The sequence below is a fragment of the Temnothorax nylanderi genome, unplaced genomic scaffold, assembly GCF_030848795.1.
Source record: "Temnothorax nylanderi isolate EJ_2023f unplaced genomic scaffold, tnyl_v1.0 TNYL_tig0254_pilon, whole genome shotgun sequence".
In the NCBI taxonomy this organism is placed as follows: domain Eukaryota; kingdom Metazoa; phylum Arthropoda; class Insecta; order Hymenoptera; family Formicidae; genus Temnothorax; species Temnothorax nylanderi.
In genome coordinates, this window is record NW_027249316.1 from 18,279 (window position 1) to 38,590 (window position 20,312).

Here is a 20,312-nt window from a genome sequence, read left to right on the forward strand (position 1 = left end):
AATTGTGGTTCATGCGATAGAGAGTTTAATTACGCGTATTTAAAAAAAAAAAACATTAAGATTCGTTGAAAATTGACTGAGTTATCACGGTCGCCAGCTCGAAAAACGTTGTTTTCCAGAAAACGCGTAAAGTTTTAAGTAGGGGAGACCGGGGCTAAAACGTCTACGGGGTAAATACGTCTAATCAAATATCTCGGAACCTGTATATTGTGCGAACTCGCTATTAACATTGTAAACGCTGCTTATAGTACCCATGTGACCAACGGAGTTTTGGCAGGTTACCTGCCGTGTTATGATTTTTAGGAGGGCAAACGTGTTTTCGAAAGGTGAAAGTTACATTTTCTGCGCGTGGAAATTTTGTAATATCTGCAATAATATTTGCTCTCCAAATCTCGAGGTACGTGATTTTAAAGAGTAATGCATGCTGAACACGAATCCAGTGTAGTTTTTTCATTATCGTTGATGTCTAATATTTCGTGGGCGATCAAACCTGAAACTTGTGTTTGGGGCTAATCGGTCAGTAAGCAGTCCGGGTGCATTTCCAAGGCATTTTCGGGCTCACTGCATATGGAATGTGAATAAGACGGGAATTACAACCGTTCAGACACCGAATAGAGTCATCGGACGTCGAAGAGTGAAACAAGTCGGGCGAGTGACTTCTGCGGAAAGAGGAACCCTCGTAACTATTTTTTAATAACGTTTTGCATAAAAATTTTAAATAAATTTTTATATTTTTCTCTTAAAAAACAATTATTGCATGTATCCTATTATTTTTTAAAATTAGATGTACGTATATGTATTGAAAATGCAGTGCAGACTGTTATACCCCGGCATTTTTGAGATTTCAATTTTTCCACCGTTGTCGTTTTTGCTCTATACCGGTTAAACAAAGCGACGTAGACAAAAATTTCCTATATAAATTTTGTAGCTAAAGGTTCACTCTTTACAGTGGTATACCACATTTAACTACAATTATTTATTTTGTTGTTAAAAATCGGCACCGAAAAAAAACGGACTGTTTAGCCCCGGTCTCCCCTATAGTTTTTTCGACATAAATGTTTATATTTTGATATTTACCGCTAGTCAGCTATTCCAGGGCCATATAATAATCCTTCGGTTTCTTCAAAATTGACTTGCTCCTGCAATCTTTTATTTTGTCTGGCCATTCTCGCCTCGATTGAATGAATCGACGATAACCGCTCGGCGTCTTTTATGCGGTCGGTCGGCTCGGAGGCTCATAACTTTTGAACCGTTACGAATTTCGATTTTTCCTTTTAACATGATATTCTAGACAGTTATAGCTATCGAATTCCGCAAAAAACAATTTTTGCCAAAATTTGACCCAACTGACGAGAATGTACCCTTAAGCAAGGATCTGCAAAACATTTTTATTTTTTATTTTTTAATTATTCACAAAATTAGCAATAACAACAAATACATAAAAATTAATAATATTTAAGTAAAAGTAAATTATACATTTCTCACAAAAATTGAAGGAACACTAAATTTATCTTTAAAAATAAGCAAAACTCGAGCAGCGGTAACTTTGTTAAAAATGAATAAAATTTAAATTTCAAGCTTAAAACCTCTACTTTCGAAAGGTTACTATTATTCGTCCAATTTTTATTATGTCTAGACATAATTTTAATTCAGCGGATTTTTATTATGTCATGACATAATTTTAATTCTGCCGCTAGGGAATTTTTAAGTCGGTTCTTATGAATCAAGCTTGAATTTGATGTCTAGGTGTCCCAGGTTGCCGATAACGAGGTCCACATAGTGCGCTCCATAGTTTTCGGTGTCCAGGTGTAATAATACGTTGAATTCGATGTCTAGGTGTCCCACGTTGCCGATGACGAGGTCCACATAGTGCGCTCCGTAGTTTTCGGTGTCTACGTGTATTAATACCTTGAATTCGATATCTACGTGTCCTACATTCAGATTTAAAGTTATTAATACACCTAGACACCAAAAACTACAAAGCGCACTATGTGAACCTCGTCATCGGCAACCTGGGACACGTAGACATCGAATTCGAGGTATTATTACACCTAGACACCGAAAACTACGGAGCGCGCTATCTGGACCTCGTCATCAGCAACCTGGGACACCTAGACATCAATTTCAAGGTATTAATACACGTAGACACCGAAAACTACGGAGCGCACTATGTGGACCTCGTCATCGGCAACCTGGGACACCTAGACATCGAATTCAAGGTATTAATACACGTAGACACCGAAAACTACGGAGCTCACTATCTAGACATCGTCATCGGCAACCTGGGACACCTAGACATCGCATTCAACGTATTATTACACCTGGACACCGAAAACTACGAAGCGCACTATGTGGACCTCGTCATCGGCAACCTGGGACACCTAGACATCGAATTCAACGTACGATTACACCTGGACACCGAAAACTATGAAGCGCACTATCTGGATCCCGTCATCGGCAACCTGGGACACGTGGACATCGAATTCAAGATATTAATACACGTAGACACCGAAAACTACGGAGCGCACTATGTGGACCTCGTCATCGGCAACCTGGAACACCTAGACATCGAATTCAACGTACGATTACACCTGGACACCGAAAACTATGAAACGCACTATCTGGATCCCGCAATCGGCAACCTGGGACACGTGGACATCAAATTCAAAGTATTAATACACGTAAACACCGAATACTACGGAGCGCACTATGTGGACCTCGTCATCGGCAACCTGGGACACGTAGACATCGAATTCAACGTATTATTACACCTGGACACCGAAAACTATGAAGCGCACTATCTGGACCTCGTCATCGGCAACCTAGGATACCTAGACATCGAATTCAAGCTTGATTCATAAGAATCGACTTAAAAATTCCCTAGCGGCACTTTCTGCCAAGCGTAGGGTTCCTTCTTTTCCGGCAGCGGTGGTAATACGATGTAAGGATACGAAATCTCTCCAGATAAACATGAAGCAATTGACTCAATATGTATTATATATATACCTAATTTACCTAAATAGAAATCTTCCTCCTGACCGATAAGTCTATCGACCTAATTTAATTTACCTACTAGATCGATCGAAATACGCGCGCGATATCGAAACTGGCGATACCTGCGCCGCCAGTGTCGAAAAAGTGAAAGTGACGCGACTCCAGCCAATGACATGAGAGATGAGAGATGAGAGATGGTCGACGTATCTTACGTATCTTAATTAAAATTTTTCACATTTGGACTTTGCGTCGCTATATCTCCGCTCGTAGGGCACGTAGAGGAAATATTATAAGAAAAACCCCCCCCTAATTCGACCCCAAGCTATCGATCAAGCCTACTTAGAACTTGATCCGTTCACTCGTTATCGAGATCTCAACATCTCGGGTACTCGCAACCCGTCGCGTCGCGTAAAAGAGTCACGGTCGGTCTCGCTCCGCGTGTACTTGGCACGAGACACTACCGTGTCTCTTGATAACTTCAGACAACTTCAGACATGTAAGTCGAGTACATGTGTTATTGGTGCCATCTATGTGTGAAACCCGGAAACTTAGTTGCGCACCTAGTATATTGTTTTAAAAACATCTTGACGAGATCTATAACTTTTATTTAAAAAAAAATCAAGTTCCATTTAAGAAATTAGTCGCCTAAAAAATTTCTTGAAAATGACGACATCTACGACATGACTCATATCAAAATCATGTGTCCCCCTTTAGACCATACAACTTTTGTCCGAAACATTTTTCTGTATCTTCCATATTTTTCGAGATATTTGCTTGCATCGATTAAAGTAACTCACCTTATAGAAACTCAGTTTGACTCAATCTACCATCACGCTAGTAACACGCGGTGCTGCCACGCGGCGTACTTTCTTGTAATTAAAAATCCTCACGCGTTTAATATAAGAGGCGAGCCTGCGAGATGCTGCAAAATACTTAAACCTTGATATTGTTCGCTGTCGATTCAGCTTGAGTCGGCTTAAGTGATCCTTATATCTCACGTAGCACAGTGCAGAAGGCAACAAACATGATTTTATTAATTTAATCTAAGATAATAAATATATATACTATGCACATTCTATCCTTGGTTCTATATTGGTACTTGTGATGTTCTTGGTATTTACGGTAATTCTTTACAATAGGGCCTTCTCCGAATTTTGATATTTTCTTGCGGCTCTCTTGGTAAAAACCTTTGTTGTGACTCCGTCAGTGATAATTAATCGGGGGAGCCCGAAAAATATGTACCCTACCTATTTTTTTAACCTATTTTTACCTTATTTCTTTACCTGTTTTTCTCAACATGGCTTTCCGGATTTTCCGACGTTATAAATATATAGTGGCCCTTAAAAGGACTGATTATCTCTGTTCGTATACTGAGAGAAAGTGTCGGTATATTCTCTATTATCTAAATACAGCAGTCAATGTCTACTGTCGTTTACATGAAGCCGAGTAGGAGCGGGAGGAAAAGAAGACGAGGAATGTACTACGCGACGAACAAAATCATAACAAACAACGGTATTTATGCATAAAAAGGGCACATACACGCGGAGGTGGGTGCGGGAAGGAGGCCGAAGGCTCCCCTTGCACCCCCCCCCCCCCGCGTGGGTGTGTATGTGTGTATTCCGGCATGTCGGAAAAAATAGGTATAAAAATAGGGAAAAAAATAGGTAAAAAAATAGGTAGGATACATATTTTTCGGGCTCCCCCGATTGATTATCACTGTCGGAGTCACAACAAAGGTTTTTACCAAGAGAGCCGCAAGAAAATATCAAAATTCGGAAAAGGCCCTATTCTAAAGAATTACCGTATTTACTGCGAAATATTCTCAGTATATACTACGAACTGGAAAAAGGCGGACATAGAAATCTCAGTATGTCTGCAGTAAATCGTATGTATCTCGAATGTTTTGAGAATAGACGCAATATACTGCTGCGATATTCTTCGAATGTTCTTAGTATCTACATGTGCTGTATGGGTTATGTTCTCACTCAATTTTCAAAGTGTTTCTGACGTGCCATAAATTTCTTAATAGCTTCTTCGTATTCAGATCGAAATGTACAAAAAACACTATTTTTTTACTTACACTTTATTGGGCAAAAATCAGCCTTTTTTAGACATCTTCTTTTGTTCCGGCGTTATACATATTGTCCCGCAATCCGCACGAAACGTTCGTCGGAAGCATCGCCACAATTCGATCCTTTCGCGAGTCATCGCGAACGCTCGAAACGAAACGCTCGGTTCAAACGAATATATGATCGTGACAAGTACACGCGGCGTTTATGTTTCGTCGAAAGACAAAAGAGGCACCGGTGCTTCGCCTTGTTTTGAACCACGTTAACGGTCGAAGATGTTCGCTTCGATCGACTAACGACCGGCTGATTCGTCCTCCAGCTTTCGTTCGATACGGTTGCGCGCAAGTTCTCTGTATATTCGCTACCTTGTCGGGCCATCAAACGATTATAACGGAACTCGAGTGAAACTGACGATTGAAATTTAATGCCTTTTTTACAATTAACTTGAGTGAAATTTGTACGAGTGCCAATCCCGCCTGATCTTATCCAAAAGGCTGTACCAGCCGCTTGCCGACTTTTTTGGAACATCTTTTGTTATTTATACAATAATTGTTCAATTTTTTTAATTGCAACACGTCCACATGTATGTACATACATGTAGAAAACGTATACATATTATACGATGTGTGTTACACGATGTGTATGTTGTAGATATGCATAGCAATCAGGGTGGTGATTGAATTTCTTACCGTGGAAGAAGTGAGTTCCAATGGCTGCATTCAACGGAGAAAGCAGCTCAATGAGCGTTCAATGATTCTTTATTATGATTGGTTTCCTGGATCCAGGGAAGAACTAAAGGCAAAGACCAATAATGTTAAAGAATCACCAAGCGCTTACTGAGTTACTTTTTCTGCTAAATGCAGCCATTGAAATTTATTCACATCTCAGAAATGTTTGTGATGACATAATTTCTGAAATGCGAATGGATTTTAATAGGACTCAATTTTTCCATGGTAAGAAATTTAATCACTGCCCTTGTCTCCTACGCATATTTGAAACACACCAGTTTGAACTGCTCGTGTGACATACTCACGTAACTGATCACAACGCCATTCAACATAGTACAACGAGACTTCAAGTAACAACTTAGTGAAACGCAAACTTTCTATGACACCAGATTCGAAAGAAAAAAATTAGGAGGCATTACTTTCGTATTATTAGGTAAAATTATTTGTATAATAGTATTATAAGTAATACCAAGTTATGTAAAACAGAAATTCTTTGTTCTTTATGTGGAATTTCTGTATAAATTATACCAACTCTAATAACTTTTTGAAAATATCGGCATTTCTTTTGTTTTAATCTCTTTTTTTAACATTTTTCACGATTTTTTGTAGGTACCAATTTAAAGTTAAAAACTCAGGAACACATTTCTATCATTCTCATGTATCGGTGCATATGTTGGACGGACAGTATGGATCTCTTATCGTACGTGATCCGCCAAGCTTGAATCCTCAGAAAGCTTTGTATGATATGGATCTTCCACAACATGTTGTTGTTATCAGTGATTTGATCCATGAATTAGCATTGGAGCGTTTTCCTGGTCGATATAGAACCAATGTAGGACAAATTCCAGACAACTTTTTAATCAATGGGAGAGGTAATTGGACGGTAAGGAAAATGTCAATTTATTAAAGATGACAGTGTAAAAATTCAAGAGCTATAAGATATTTTTACAGACTTATTTAGGTAAAGGCCATCTTGAATCCGCCATATTAGATTTTTTCATTTAATTAATGGATTCGTAATCAGCATGTCTGAAAAAGCCTGCTCAGACTCATTTTGATAAAATATAAAACAACCTAGCTTCCGAAGCGCGGATCTAGCTCGCGGCTGGTCAGGGTTAGGAGTAGGCGCGGAGGAAAACACAAGACTCGGTTAACAAGAAAAAGTAACAAGGTTTATTCTAATGATCGTTAATACATGAGTTTTTGTTCGCGGAGGTCGCAGATGCAAATAACGCAACGCGGATATGTACAGTGAGACCGCGGAGATTGAAAGCGTGAATAGCTATACGTACAAGGTAAAGCGCGAATTTATCGTACAGCGAGATCGCCGAGATTGAAAGCGCGAGTATTCGGAGCGGAGCTATACGTACAACGTAATACGCGGATATCGTAGAGCGTGAATATCGAAGCGGGGATATATGTACAAGGGGATACGCGGGCGTTTGTCCAGAAAGATCGCGGAGACCGGAAGCGCGAGTATTGAAGCAGAGGCGTATGTACACGGGAATGCGCGGATGTCGTACAGAGAGATCGCGGAATACGGCGGGCGGATTCGATGGGAGTCGGCGCGGAAGCACAGATCTGGACGCGGCGGTGGTCGTACGCGGCGGAGATCGCGTGTGTAAATGGTATCGTGCGGCTAAGATCCTTAGCGGATATAACGAGGAACTCTTTATGTCCTGGCGCAACGAGGCGTTTAGGCAGGAGGTGGTACCGGGTGGCCAAGATCCTTGGCGAGTAAGAGAATAGCTCTCTTACCCTGGTTCACTCCGGTATCGTAGGTGATATCGTAAGAAATCGAATCAACCGCCCAGATACTTCACTTGGCGGAGCCAGAGAGAGACTCTCTACCTCCTGGTTGTGTTCGAGTTCGGGATTTCGGGATCCGTGAGCAGCGGAGAATCGGTCGGATCGGTTGCTGGCCCACGGCGGAATCTGATTGTTACTAACGATCGTCGGTTTATATATACCCGCGGCGGTGTGTCGGCGTGGCGGGGGTATAAGCGACAACAATCGCGAGCGCCGGGATGGAGCGGCGGGGCGGTCGGAAGTTACGGCGCCCCGACGCCGCGATTGCGTTCGGCGGCTTTCGGCCGTTTTCGGCACCGCTCGGCGCTCCGAGTCGGTTGCCGCGGTAAGTCTGTTCGTGGACTTATACGCGAGATAATGTAATTTTAAAAAGGGATACCGTGCCTTGTCTCGCCCGGCGGATATTCGGCCGGGCGGCATCCGACTGATGCTCACCGGGAACGATGCGTTTCGGGGCGCGTCGTTACAAATATTTGAATGATGTAATCCTACGTACAAAATTATATATCAAGGACGCCATTTTTGATTCACCATATTTACATTTTTCCATTTAGTAGGGTAGAATGGCCGGTTCTACCACAGGTTTTCCGAGGGGAGTGAGGGGGGTACCGCACGGGGGGGTTACGCGGGGAGGGGGTACCGCGTTTTCGGGCGCCGCGGGGGAGGGGGAGGGGGGAACCGCGTTCGCGTTTTCGGGCGCCACGGGGTGAGGGGGAAGGGGGAACCGCGTTCGCGTTTTCGGCGCGCCGCGGAGGAGGGGGGTCCGCGTACAACGACCGCGTCGGTCCGCGTGACGTCACACGGCGCGCTCCCGCTCGCGTTATCTCCCTTTCGTAGATGTTCTCTCGCGCTCCCATCCCCGTTTGCGTTCTCTCTCCCCCGTTCGCGCGGTCTCTCTCGCTCCCGGCCCTCGTTCGCGTTATCTCTCTCCCTCGCGCGCGGTCTCTCGCGCTCCCGTCACCCGTTATCTCTCCCCCGTTTGCGCGCGTCTTCTTGTTAGCGTACAGCGTACGTGGAATACATATTATATGCATTTATTTGTCCTGTAGCGCATTATACACAATAGTATCTAAAGCGTAGGCTAATAATTCGCAATCAATAATCGAATTTTTATCATAAACTTCACGCAAGATATTTGCCGCATCACATTTATCGATGATACATTTCCGCCGTAAAATAGTTACAAACTGATTAAATTTCATATTTACTTCATGTGTATTTTGATACAGCTTGAAATATTCATGTTTGACACAGTGTTCGAGCTCGAATAAGAAAAGCATAGTTGACGGTTTTATGTACAGACAAGCATTGCACGATGTCAATTTTACAACACTCACGTCGCGCATTTTTATAAGTTCTATAACTGCATCCTGAATTGATAGCGAAGAACCGATAGTTGACCCCAAAAGTTGTTCAATATCTGTATGTTTTTCGATAAGCGCCGTCCACGTCGCATGGGGTAACACTATCTGATTTCCTCGATTATCACCAAGAATTAATTCAACAAAGGATGTTGGCCCAACGCTGATTTCCACATCCAAATATTTATAAGTTGTGGATGTCAAAGCAAATCTTCTTTGCAAAATACGTGGCGTATAACGGGGTTTATCAAAACTGAAAAAATACAATTATGTTTATAAAAGTTTTTTGCACAAGTATATACGAAAATTAACGGTACTTACTCATTGTGCTGTTTCATGCACGACTCATTTCCAATCGGAACGTAATAATTCGCACCGTGAGTGTTTATCGTATCTGGAGGCTGTTTGCGACGTACTCGAACCGTATCAAACTCTTGACTGCGCGCTAGAATCCTCGTAGACTATTTATACATACAAAAATGCGAATCTTGCAAATAGCGCCGATATAAGGCTGCTGCTGCGAGCACGCTACTTCAATTGCAACACGAACAATAAATGTACGTACAGGGGCTTAACAGAAAAAAAATATATTAAAAATAACTCTACATTACATTTCACTACACTTTGTCACACTTTACCTCTCGCGTGTAGCACTAAATGAATTAATGCCCCCTGTTCCCCAAATCCAAATAGGCTCCTTGATACGATGCTTAGAGCACCACTCCTCGTAGCGGATTGCTGTTTGCGTATCAGGGAAAAACTCATAAACGTTTGGACGTACGTAGTCATGATCCAAAAAACATTTTGGTTGTGGGCGTGGTTCACGTAAGTATTCTTCTTTCCGATGGCCTTTATATATATCATCGCCATACTCATCATCATCAGGCTTGTATCGCGGTACGTAATAATCGTCAATTATGTCGCGACATATGATAATCTGAAAGTTAATAGGCCAAATCGGATGCACAGCACGTATATCAGTAATATGACATCTCTGCAATGCATGATGTTTAGGGCACCATTTGTTAGTGCGAGTGAGCACGTTTCGAAATCCTAGTTCTCGACCGCGAAGATTATGCACAATCGATGAACAATAACGTTTGTCTGTTCCCGCGTTGTCCATATTTTGCACACAGTGTCAACGTGTTTAAACCGTTTCAAACTCTTGAATGCGCTCTAGAATCCTCGTAGACCATTTATACATACACAAAACTGCAAATTTTGCAAACAGCACCGGCGTAAGGCTGCTGCAGTGGTACAGATTAAATCAGCATAAGTTAATGACATGATACCCTTTTCAAGGACACATCCTGATGCGTCTCGCGATGACTTCATCGCACACGTGCAAAACTGCAAATTTTGCAAATAGCGCCGATGTACGGCTGCTGCAGTTATACAGATCAATCATCAAAAGTCAACGGCGCAATATCGTGTTCAAGAACATGTCGCGACGTGTCTCGCGACGATTTCATCGCACACGTGAAAAACTGCAAAATTTGCAAATAGCGCCGATATATGGCTGCTGCAGTTATACAGATCAAATCACCAAAAGTCAATGGCGCGATATCGTTTTCAAGAACATGTCGCGACGTGTCTCGCGATGACTTCATCACACACGTGCAAAACTGCAAATCGTACATTTTTCGAAAAGCGCATCCGTACGGATGCTGAGATCACGCTGAAATTAGATATGATAAAAAAAACAAACGATGCGACATTAGTGAGATATAAAAAGACAAATTTGAGGGTACGCTCAGTAGTCGAGGACTAGAAGTCGATACATCAAAGTCTATGTAAAGTAAAATGGATATCGCAGTTCTCGAAGAAATGGAAGTTGGTCAATGAAGAAGAAATGTCTGATGAAGAAGAAATGTCTAATGAAGAAGAAATGTCTGATGAAGATGCAATTCTTTCGGATGATTCTTGTTACGACAGTGAAAGGTTTGAAGATGTTACAGAAGAAATTTTTCGAGTTTTAAACCAAGCTGAAGTTAATACCTTGGATAATTTGAAAAAGATGTGCTGTATATACTTCTATTACACTCCCGGTCATGCAAAGTTTTGCTCATCGTGTATCGTAAAAATAAGCGGACTATTTTCAAGGCTTTGCGCTGTTCGAAAACATGACACCCGTCCATATATACTTATCGATGGTCTATTCTGTTCGGAATGTAAAGATCCGTTGTACCAAATAATGCCCTGTAATCTGTGTCCTATTTGCACTATTGAAATGATGTAAAGACATTTTGTGATTGAAAGTGCTACGTCGACGTTGCAAACGGATTACACAGATATATTTCAAAGTGGTTTTGTAAAGTTGAGGACATTGCAATGGAGCAAGAGTTGTTGGAGCAATCCACCCTATTAAATTCGCGGGAAGAATTTACCGCGTGGGAGGAACGATGTGACGAGTTTATCAAATCGTTGGAAGAACAAAGCCGAATTAAGCGACCTCGATTATCGATCGGTCTCAAACAGTCATTGATCGCTTGTATCGCACGACTCGAAGGTCTGAAAGATTCGGTACGTCAACGTTTCGTGCATGTGGGTGCCGGATACAGTGCGAGTGAGACAGAACTCAGATGGCGCGAGATAGATACGGCTTTTGAAAGTCGTATACTGACTGGTACGGTAATAAATTCCAAACACATCGAACCTCGTCAATTTCTCAAAGATGCGAGAGACAATGATATGACAATGTAAAGATAAACACAATGTTTAATGGTGAATTTGTTGCGGGTGACAAACGCGCGAATAAAAGTATCGCTACGAGAAACTGTGAACTCTTTCGTATGTCCGATCTGCGCGAGTGGTACAAGCGACACGTTATCGAGCCTACCCTAGCATCGCTGGAGGAATTCCAGGAACGTAATAGAGGATGGGCGTTGTCGCGTATACTCAATTTGACTGTTATAAACAAGTACAATCCATTGCACGCGGGGTGTTTTGTGGAAATACCGCGAGAAATTAAAATGAAGAAAGCGGTGATAAACGTGCGATCAATGGACAATTCATGTTTCGCATGGTCAGTGATGCTCTGCATCCAGCCCAAAGACATGCAGAACGGGAATCGTCGTACCCTCATTACACGTCGGTGCTAAATCTTACAGACATTGAGTTTCCAATGACGTTGAATCAAATTAAAAATTTTGAAAATCACAACGATATATCAATCAACGTGTACAGCATCGAGAAAAACAAGGAACTTGCTATCTTGCCAATACGGCTCACCGACCGAAAGATGGACAGACATGTAAATCTGCTGTACGTGCATGACGACAACGTGGGACATTTCGTATGGATCAAGAATCTATCCCGCCTCGTGAGCTCGCAAATCAATAGACATGAGCACAGGAAATACTTTTGCGATCGGTGAGTATACATCTTAATAAATAATAATAAAAATAATTTTTACGTGAAAGATATATAAAAAATTTCATTATTTACAGATGTTTGAACTACTTCAGCTCCAGCGATAAATTGGAAGCTCACACTGTCGACTGTCGGGAGATGAACGACTGCGCGATCAAGTTACCGAGTGATAACGACAAGTGGTTGGCCTTTAAGAATTACAACAGGAAGGAACGAGTTCCGTTTATCGTATACGCCGACCTGGAATGTACCCTGGAGAAGATGGAAGCGGATCCGAAAACGTCCAGGTACACGTATCAACATCATCGCGTATTTAGCATAGGGTACTACGTGCGTTGCTCGTACGCAGAGTTGTGAGAAATTAATTAGAATTTTAATGTAATTAAAGTTTAATTAAAAATTAAAATTTCAATTCTCAATTGAATGTTTTAAATTAAAAGTTAGAATATTATTTCTCAATTGCAAATATTCAATTAGAAATTAAAAATGTAATTTCTAATTGAATATTTTGAATTGAGAAATGCTAAGGAGGAGTGAGGAGGGGCGTAGCGCAATCGACACAAAAAATAATAATAACAGTGTATATTTCAGAGAGATCATAGGCAAGACATAGACGGAATTAAGGTGTCAGTAAGCGCGGTAATCTGACCGGCAGCTAATGCACGCGCGGAGCACGTGATAGCATCATGTCCGCGAGACTCCCCTTCGAGCGGGCGCAACCCGCTATTCTCGACGTAGCGCGAACGTAATATCGCGATTATCTCTGTTAATATTCGCAAAGACGCAACACCACACAATACCGCAATTATCTCATTAACAATCGCCAATACGCCACACTAACGCAATACGTCCAATCGCACGACAAATACTCCCAAGTACGCAACACTACACCATAAACGCGATTAACACGTTCGCGAGATTTCCTCTCGAGCAAGCTCGACGATACTTGCCCGCGCAACGCGACGCAAAATATCCGCGAGGCTCTCAGTAGGACAACGCAATATTCAAATATCTCCCGAAACGCGCCGTCCGCGGCACGCTCTCACATGCGCAACACTACACGATAAACGCAATATTTCCCGAAACGCACCGTTCACGGTACGCTTCCATACGCGACAAATATCCCGATTCACAGATACGCAACACGATACATTAAACGCGAATTGACTGTCGGCCGCGTAAGAGTTTCCGAGGAGGGCCTTCCAATAAACTTTCCGGGTACGATCTCAGCCAGCCCCGCGCACGCAATCTCAGCTAAAGGCCACGACAAATCTAATCGGCATCCGCGGTAACGGGAGCCGGTCGCCACGTGTAGAGGTTAATCGGATCGATCTACACGGTAATCTAATCGATATTTGCCTTAAATCGTACGAGGCCGTGGCCGAGATCGAGCCCTTAATATCGCGGCAGTACCGGAGTGGAGATCTTACAGATTTGCTGCTCGCTGCTGCTCGGCGGCGTCGGGGCACTTTCAGGGATGTCACCTCGGCTGCGGCTGGTTCGACAGTGACGAGTGACCGATTCGGCGGGACCACGCTGGGCCCCCGCGCCCGCGCCCCAAGCTCGCAGTTTTCCGCCCCGCCGATTGGTCGAGCGTGCCGCCCTGCTCGCGGCGCCGCTCTCAATGTCTGCCGTTTCCGCGGTCCCTTCAAATGGCTATTATGTGTGCGGGCCCATTGCGACTTTTAGCCAGGCTGGCCGGGCCATGGCTGTGCCGCTCGGCCCCTCGGTACCGTCGGAGGAAATGTGGGTCGTCCACCCGCGCTGCAGTCGCGGTGGTGCACCCTTGGTTGTGCTGCGGCGGGGCCAGGATCGTGCTGTGCGAGACATTCCATGCGCTTCCTCGGCGGTGGGCCCCGGTGGCCCGCCGTCGGCCAACCACTTCGTCTCGCGCTCCCCACGTGCTCATTCGTCCCTCGCTGCGACATTAGTCGTTACATCTCTAATTCCTCATCGATCCCCCGCTCCGGCACCACCTGTTGTTTCTATAAAATCTAACTTAAAATATAATTAGCGCAATTAACCCCCCCGTATTCGTGTCGAGGCGCCATCCCTGACCTTCCCCTCGGCCGAGCTACCGTCTGGGCGGTAGACGCGACAAATGTCACGTCACAAGAGTAACGTCGTAGCCAGGTCGATAACGTTCGACGATTACACGCGGTGTCTGCGAGACGAAATTGAAATGACGCGACAGCAGGCCTGCATAAGGTCCAAACTACACAAGGTATACACCGTGTCCGAAACGAATATAGCTCTAAGTCCGTATGACGATAAGCGATACATTATATCCGGTTCTACCGAGACGCTGCCCATGGGGGCATTATATTGTAAAATACCATCGTAAATATATATTGTAATTACATTTAGATATTTTTGAAAATAAATGACTCATTTGTATGTCTAATATGTTTTTATATTGTAATTTACAATACATTATTCTTGTGTATCCATGAATTGTGTGAATTATCAAATACTAACCACTTTACATAAAGCTCATCCCCCCTTTCGCGCAAAACTTTTTCAACGAGATACACGTCGGGATTAGCAACGCGATGTAACTCGTATTCGTAGAAGCCGCCGGCGACGGGTTTTCCGCAGGAATCTCCCAATAGATACGTCACGGGATTAGTTTTCTGCACTTTGACGATTCTAAACACCTCAGTGGTCCAATTTGGCGTGTATCCTTTCTCGAAGATTGTCTTGCATTTACTCACGCGTACCGAGTCGCCACTTTGAATCGCGCGGGAGCAGTGATCTTTACGTGACTGTACACCGTTGTTAGGAGCTTGTCGACGATCGCGGGGGTAACATCGATAGGTCGCATGCCGATAGTTCGATGCTTTCGCGCGTTGTCGTTTAATGTCATGGCACGCGGTATACCTTTTCCAGCTTTTTTAACCGAAATCAACGGTACGATTATTTGTCTGTACTTGTATCCCCTGTTGCCATTTAATCGAGCGTGAGCATCATGATTGCGTTTATGAGCATTCGTCATCAACAGAATGCTCTTGTATTTTTGCATGTCGTCCTCCGTGTAGATCTCGTCATTGGGAATTTTCTTAAAGATCAACTCGTAAAGACCGCGTGAACCTGCGTATCGTATGCCGTCAATAATTATGTTGTCCGCGTTGTCCACGTCAAAACGTTTATTACCGAGCATCATTCCATCGTTGCTGAAATAAACACCGTACACGGTGTCTATACCGCTTTCTTGATCGCCGCTCAGAACTGCCCCGACGTACTTTTGGCTCAATGGACCCAAGTTATCTCGCAACGTTTCTCGACTCTCAGATGTTTGCAACTGCTGTCGAACGGACGTCACGAGTGAGTCATCCGTGGTTTCGAAAACATCCTCGTTTGCGAGTGATTCGAGCATTGTGGGTTGTATGGAAGGCACAGAGGTTATTGGTGGTTCATTTAATGGACCTTTCGATCGTTTCGATTTACGCGGTTGTATAATTTTGGTTATTTCGTTCAAATTAGATGACACATTTATCGATCGTTTCAACGTAACCGGAGTTGAAGCCATTACAGAGTTGTTAAACGAGGCGTTTGGTCGTTTTCGTTTGAGCTTTGGATCTTCGTCTTCCCACACCGTTTTATTCTCAATCTTTGACACATCAGATTCTTTGCCACTGTCCCTATCTACTATCTAGTGAAACCACTCCCAAGGGAACGGGCTTGGAAAAATTAGCGGGGAAAGAAGACCCTGTTGAGCTTGACTCTAGTCTGCCAACGGTGTTTTCGGCAATTTGCCTTAAAGGCTCGATGATGGGCTTAAAGTGTCTCTCCAACGCGATATCTTCCTCCATTTTACCAGTTTTCAAGGCGTGATACTTTTTGCGAATCAAATCGCTCGTTTTCGCAATTTGATTTGCTATCCTCTCGCGCTCTCTAATCTCCTCGCCGCTGTCCATTTTGCGATAACGTTGTTCAATTGACGCGTCGACAACAACTAACCACGTTACGGTATCGCAAAGTCGTTGTATCATTTTCTGTATCGACCATTCGAAATCGCGCTGTTCTTGTCTATCACCACGAATCCATACTTTTGTTGCCAACATGTATGACACAATTTACTGAAACCATCGTAAGACATATCTGTGTTTACGTGATCGTTGTATACATGTTTCAGATTGTTACCATCCTGTTTAAACATAATCAATAAATTCGCGTTGTCGCGTATAAGATGCTTCGGTATCTTTGCATACATCTGACAAAGATAGAAGGAGTCAACATCCGCGTGCCTGCCCATTGCAAAGTATTCTCTTATCGTATCCTGCTTGTCGCACGCCACGTCATCAAAGATAAAAATAGAATTCGGGAGCGCCTCGCTCGGTGGAATGACGTCACTATTATTCGAAAACGTAAAGTAGCCAATCTCTTCTATCGGTGTTAGTATATTCTCCAAATATCAATATTTCGGTTGTTGCAACGATTTCGAGTACACATACACGTTCTCGAAACGTACACCGTGCGGATTTTCCAGCAAGCTTATCAAGATGTTTGTCTTGCCGCAATTTGACGGATCGCAGATGATACCGCGTATAGAAATCGGTAGCATGTCTCCATGTTTGCGTACCTCTTTCGTTAACTGTATCCTATCGTCAAAGTTTGTCACTTTGATCGTCCGCGATTGTCGTACGAACCGCATTTTACCTACCATCCACAACAAATAAAAAACAGTATCGAGAAAGCTGGCCTATTTATAGAGGCGCGTAGAGCTAAGGTGCTCAGTCTTTAAAATGTTTTTGCTCATGTCGGATAACAGCGATATTTACGATTTAACCGCCGAGCAGTTGAAGTATGTACCAAAGGTCATTCTACTACGACAGTTTTATAATTACATAGATTATTTGTGGGATAAGCTTCCCGACCATATCAAGGCAGATTCGGAGGTTCAGCAATATCGACGCTGCTTAATACATTATAATTTGCTGTGTCATCAAACGCACATCGTTGATAAAAATCTGCGGCGAATGTCACCGAAGATAGGTCGAGGTCTGTTGAATCGCGCGATAAACGCGCTTTCGATCGAATTACATATCCCCGGTTATCAATTTTGTCCGGGAACTCATTTAGAAACACGATTGGCAAGAGGTGATCGGGGTATTAATCCATTGGACGCAGCGTGTCGCGAGCACGACATAGCCTACTCGCGTAGCAACGATCTCGCAGAACGACACGTCGCCGACAATATAGTCGCCGCGAAAGCGCGAAAACGTGTCACCGCGAAAGATTCGACTCTCGGAGAGAGAGCTGCAACTACAGCCGTCTGGGCGGCCATGAAGGCTAAAACGAAACTCGGTATGGATTTGAAAACGAAGGAAAAGAAGAAGAACAAGCGAATACTTCCGATCGCGAAACGCGGCGGTATCCTGCCGATCCTGCCGTTGTTGGGGGTTCTCGGTTTGTTGGTCTGCGGAGCGGCGGGAGTCGCAAAGGCTGTGAATGATAACAAAAGCCGCGCAGCGTCAGCTGGAAGAGGTGCAACGTCACAATCGCGCCATAGAAGGTCACGGACTTTATCTCGCCCCGTACAAACGCGGACGGGGAGTCTCGAGAAAAAAAAAACGTCGAAGAGACGCTAAAAATCCCCAAGAATGTAACTGCCAACGTACAACTGCAACAACTGGCAAAACGTATGCGCATTCCATATTTTCGAGGTATTTTCATGCGCGACTCGTTACCGATCGGCGGTGTACGTCGAAACGAGAGCGGTATCGTGAATTTGGATAATACTGAGGGACCGGGTACTCACTGGGTGGCGTACGCGAAGAGGGAAGATCGTGCCATATATTTCGACAGTTTTGGCAATTTTCGACCACCGAGAGAATTGGCGCAGTATCTAAAGAACAATGTAATAGAGTACAATCGCACGCCATATCAGCGATACGATCAGAGCAATTGTGGACAACTGTGTCTGCGTTTTCTACAGTCGGCTGACAATCAATTTAAAGACCGGCGTTACGCTGTTTAATCTCAGTATTCATTCAAACATGTCACTGACATTTACGCTCACCGGCAAGAGCAGCATCCTCGCGGTAAGCTACTTTCCCGCCGTGGATTTGAGCGATGGCGATTACGAGCTCGGTCTGACAGATTTTGAAACCTATCACACGATACCGAATGTAAATTCGTCGAACAATAAATTCTACTATGACGACGACAAGGAGATTACCATACCCGAAGGATCGTACGAACTGCGTGATATAGACATGTATCTGAAACGCGCTCTTTTATGGGATCAATCCAATAATGTCTCGATAAACGAAGATGAATCGCACCCATTGATTATTATTCGGGCTAATAACAATACGATGAAGAGCGAGATCAAGTGCGCTTATCGGATAAATTTTGCCAAACCGAACAACATTGGATCGCTGCTGGGATTTTCAGCGAATCGCGTGCTGGAGTCGCGACAATGGCACGAATCGGATGTTCCGATAAATATCATCAACGTAAACATCATTCGCATAGAGTGTAACGTGACCGCGGGTGCGTACAGCAACGACAAGTACGTGCACACGATACACGAGTTTTCACCGAGTGTGCCTCCAGTATATAAGATATCGGAAACGTCGGCACAGATCATTTACCTTCCGATCATCGTACGGAGCATTAAGGACTTGACGCTTCGCGTCGTGGATCAGGACGGCCGATTGATTGATTTTCGTGGAGAGGAGATCACCGTTAGACTGCATGTACGAAGACGACAGCGATAACGTGAGATGCTCGTACTGAACGAAGCTGAGCAGTTGCAACAGACGAGAAACACAATTAGAGAGACAATCCGATCGCCAAAGAAGAAACTCACGGCGTTGAACGTTGAATTTCTGAAATCATTGGGTTTCGTCGTACGAAATGGCTAATATCTTAAACATTGGAGGTGAACCGATCTTTGACGACAGCGTCGTCAAGATTGAGACACACACGTACAATCCGTACGCCAACACAACGTTTGGACATAACGATGAGATAAGAATACCCATACAACAACAGGATTTATACACGTTGCCGTGCGAGAGCTTTCTCTACGTTGAAGGAAGATTGACGATAAAGAAAAGGAATGACGAGTCTCAGGCAACGCTTGCGAATAATTGTGCAGCGTTCATGTTCGATGAGATTCGATACGAGCTCAACGGTGTGGAGATTGATCGCAACAGAAACGTTGGAATAACCAGTACCATCAAGAACTATGTATCGCTATCGTATAATGATTCTCAACTCATGCGGAATGCTGGATGGGACGTTTCATCGAGCATACCGGAAGGATACTTCAACTTTTGTGTACCGCTCAAGAGGTTGCTGGGCTTTTGCGAGGATTACAAACGCGTGGTTGTTAACGCTCGTCACGAATTAATTTTGATACGAGCGCGCAGCGACAACAATTGCATTGTGGGAAATCCGGCGACGGAGCCGGAAATTGAATTGTTTAAAGTACAGTGGCAAATGCCTCACGCCACATTAAACGAGATCAATAAGCTATCCATGCTACGGGCCTTGGAAAGCGGGCGATATCTTAGTGTTAGTTTCCGTTCGTGGGATCTGTACGAGTACCCCATGTTGCAGAGCACGACCAAGCATTCGTGGGCCGTCAAAACGGCGACTCAGCTGGAGAAGCCGCGATACGTTATCTTTGCGCTGCAGACCGGGCGCAAGAATATCATGTCTCAAAATGTTAGCGTATTCGATGACTGTAACTTGACCAACATGAAACTTTATCTAAACTCTGAATTTTATCCGTACGACGACTTGAATCTGGATTTTGGCAAAAATCGATACGCCGTCCTTTTCGATATGTATGCGCGTTTTCGTAAAGCTTATTACGGATACGATTCCAGTGATACGCTTTGCAGCTTGTATACATTCCTGATGGAAGGACCTTTTGTTGTCATCGATTGCTCGCGACAAAACGAATCTGTCAAGAGCGCCACCGTGGATGTGCGAATAGAATTTGACTGCAAAGAGAATGTACC

At 43.7% G+C, this 20,312-nt stretch overlaps 2 protein-coding genes across 2 annotated transcripts in view; one reads left to right on the plus strand and one right to left on the minus strand.

The window, feature by feature from the left end:
• The window catches only part of LOC139779989 (uncharacterized), a 235,646-nt gene that overhangs the window by 7,563 nt on the left and 207,771 nt on the right, over positions 1–20,312 (plus strand). Inside the window, exon 3 of the mRNA XM_071718527.1 lies at positions 6,401–6,674. Coding sequence (XP_071574628.1) covers positions 6,401–6,674 — 274 coding nt within the window. The remainder of the gene's footprint in view (positions 1–6,400; positions 6,675–20,312) is intronic.
• On the minus strand, positions 8,635–9,299 carry LOC139779985 (uncharacterized). Its single transcript, XM_071718525.1, has 2 exons — positions 9,283–9,299; positions 8,635–9,214 (listed from the first exon to the last, which is right to left on the minus strand). The coding sequence occupies exons 1-2, from the start codon at positions 9,297–9,299 to the stop codon at positions 8,635–8,637; spliced, it is 597 nt and encodes a 198-aa protein (XP_071574626.1).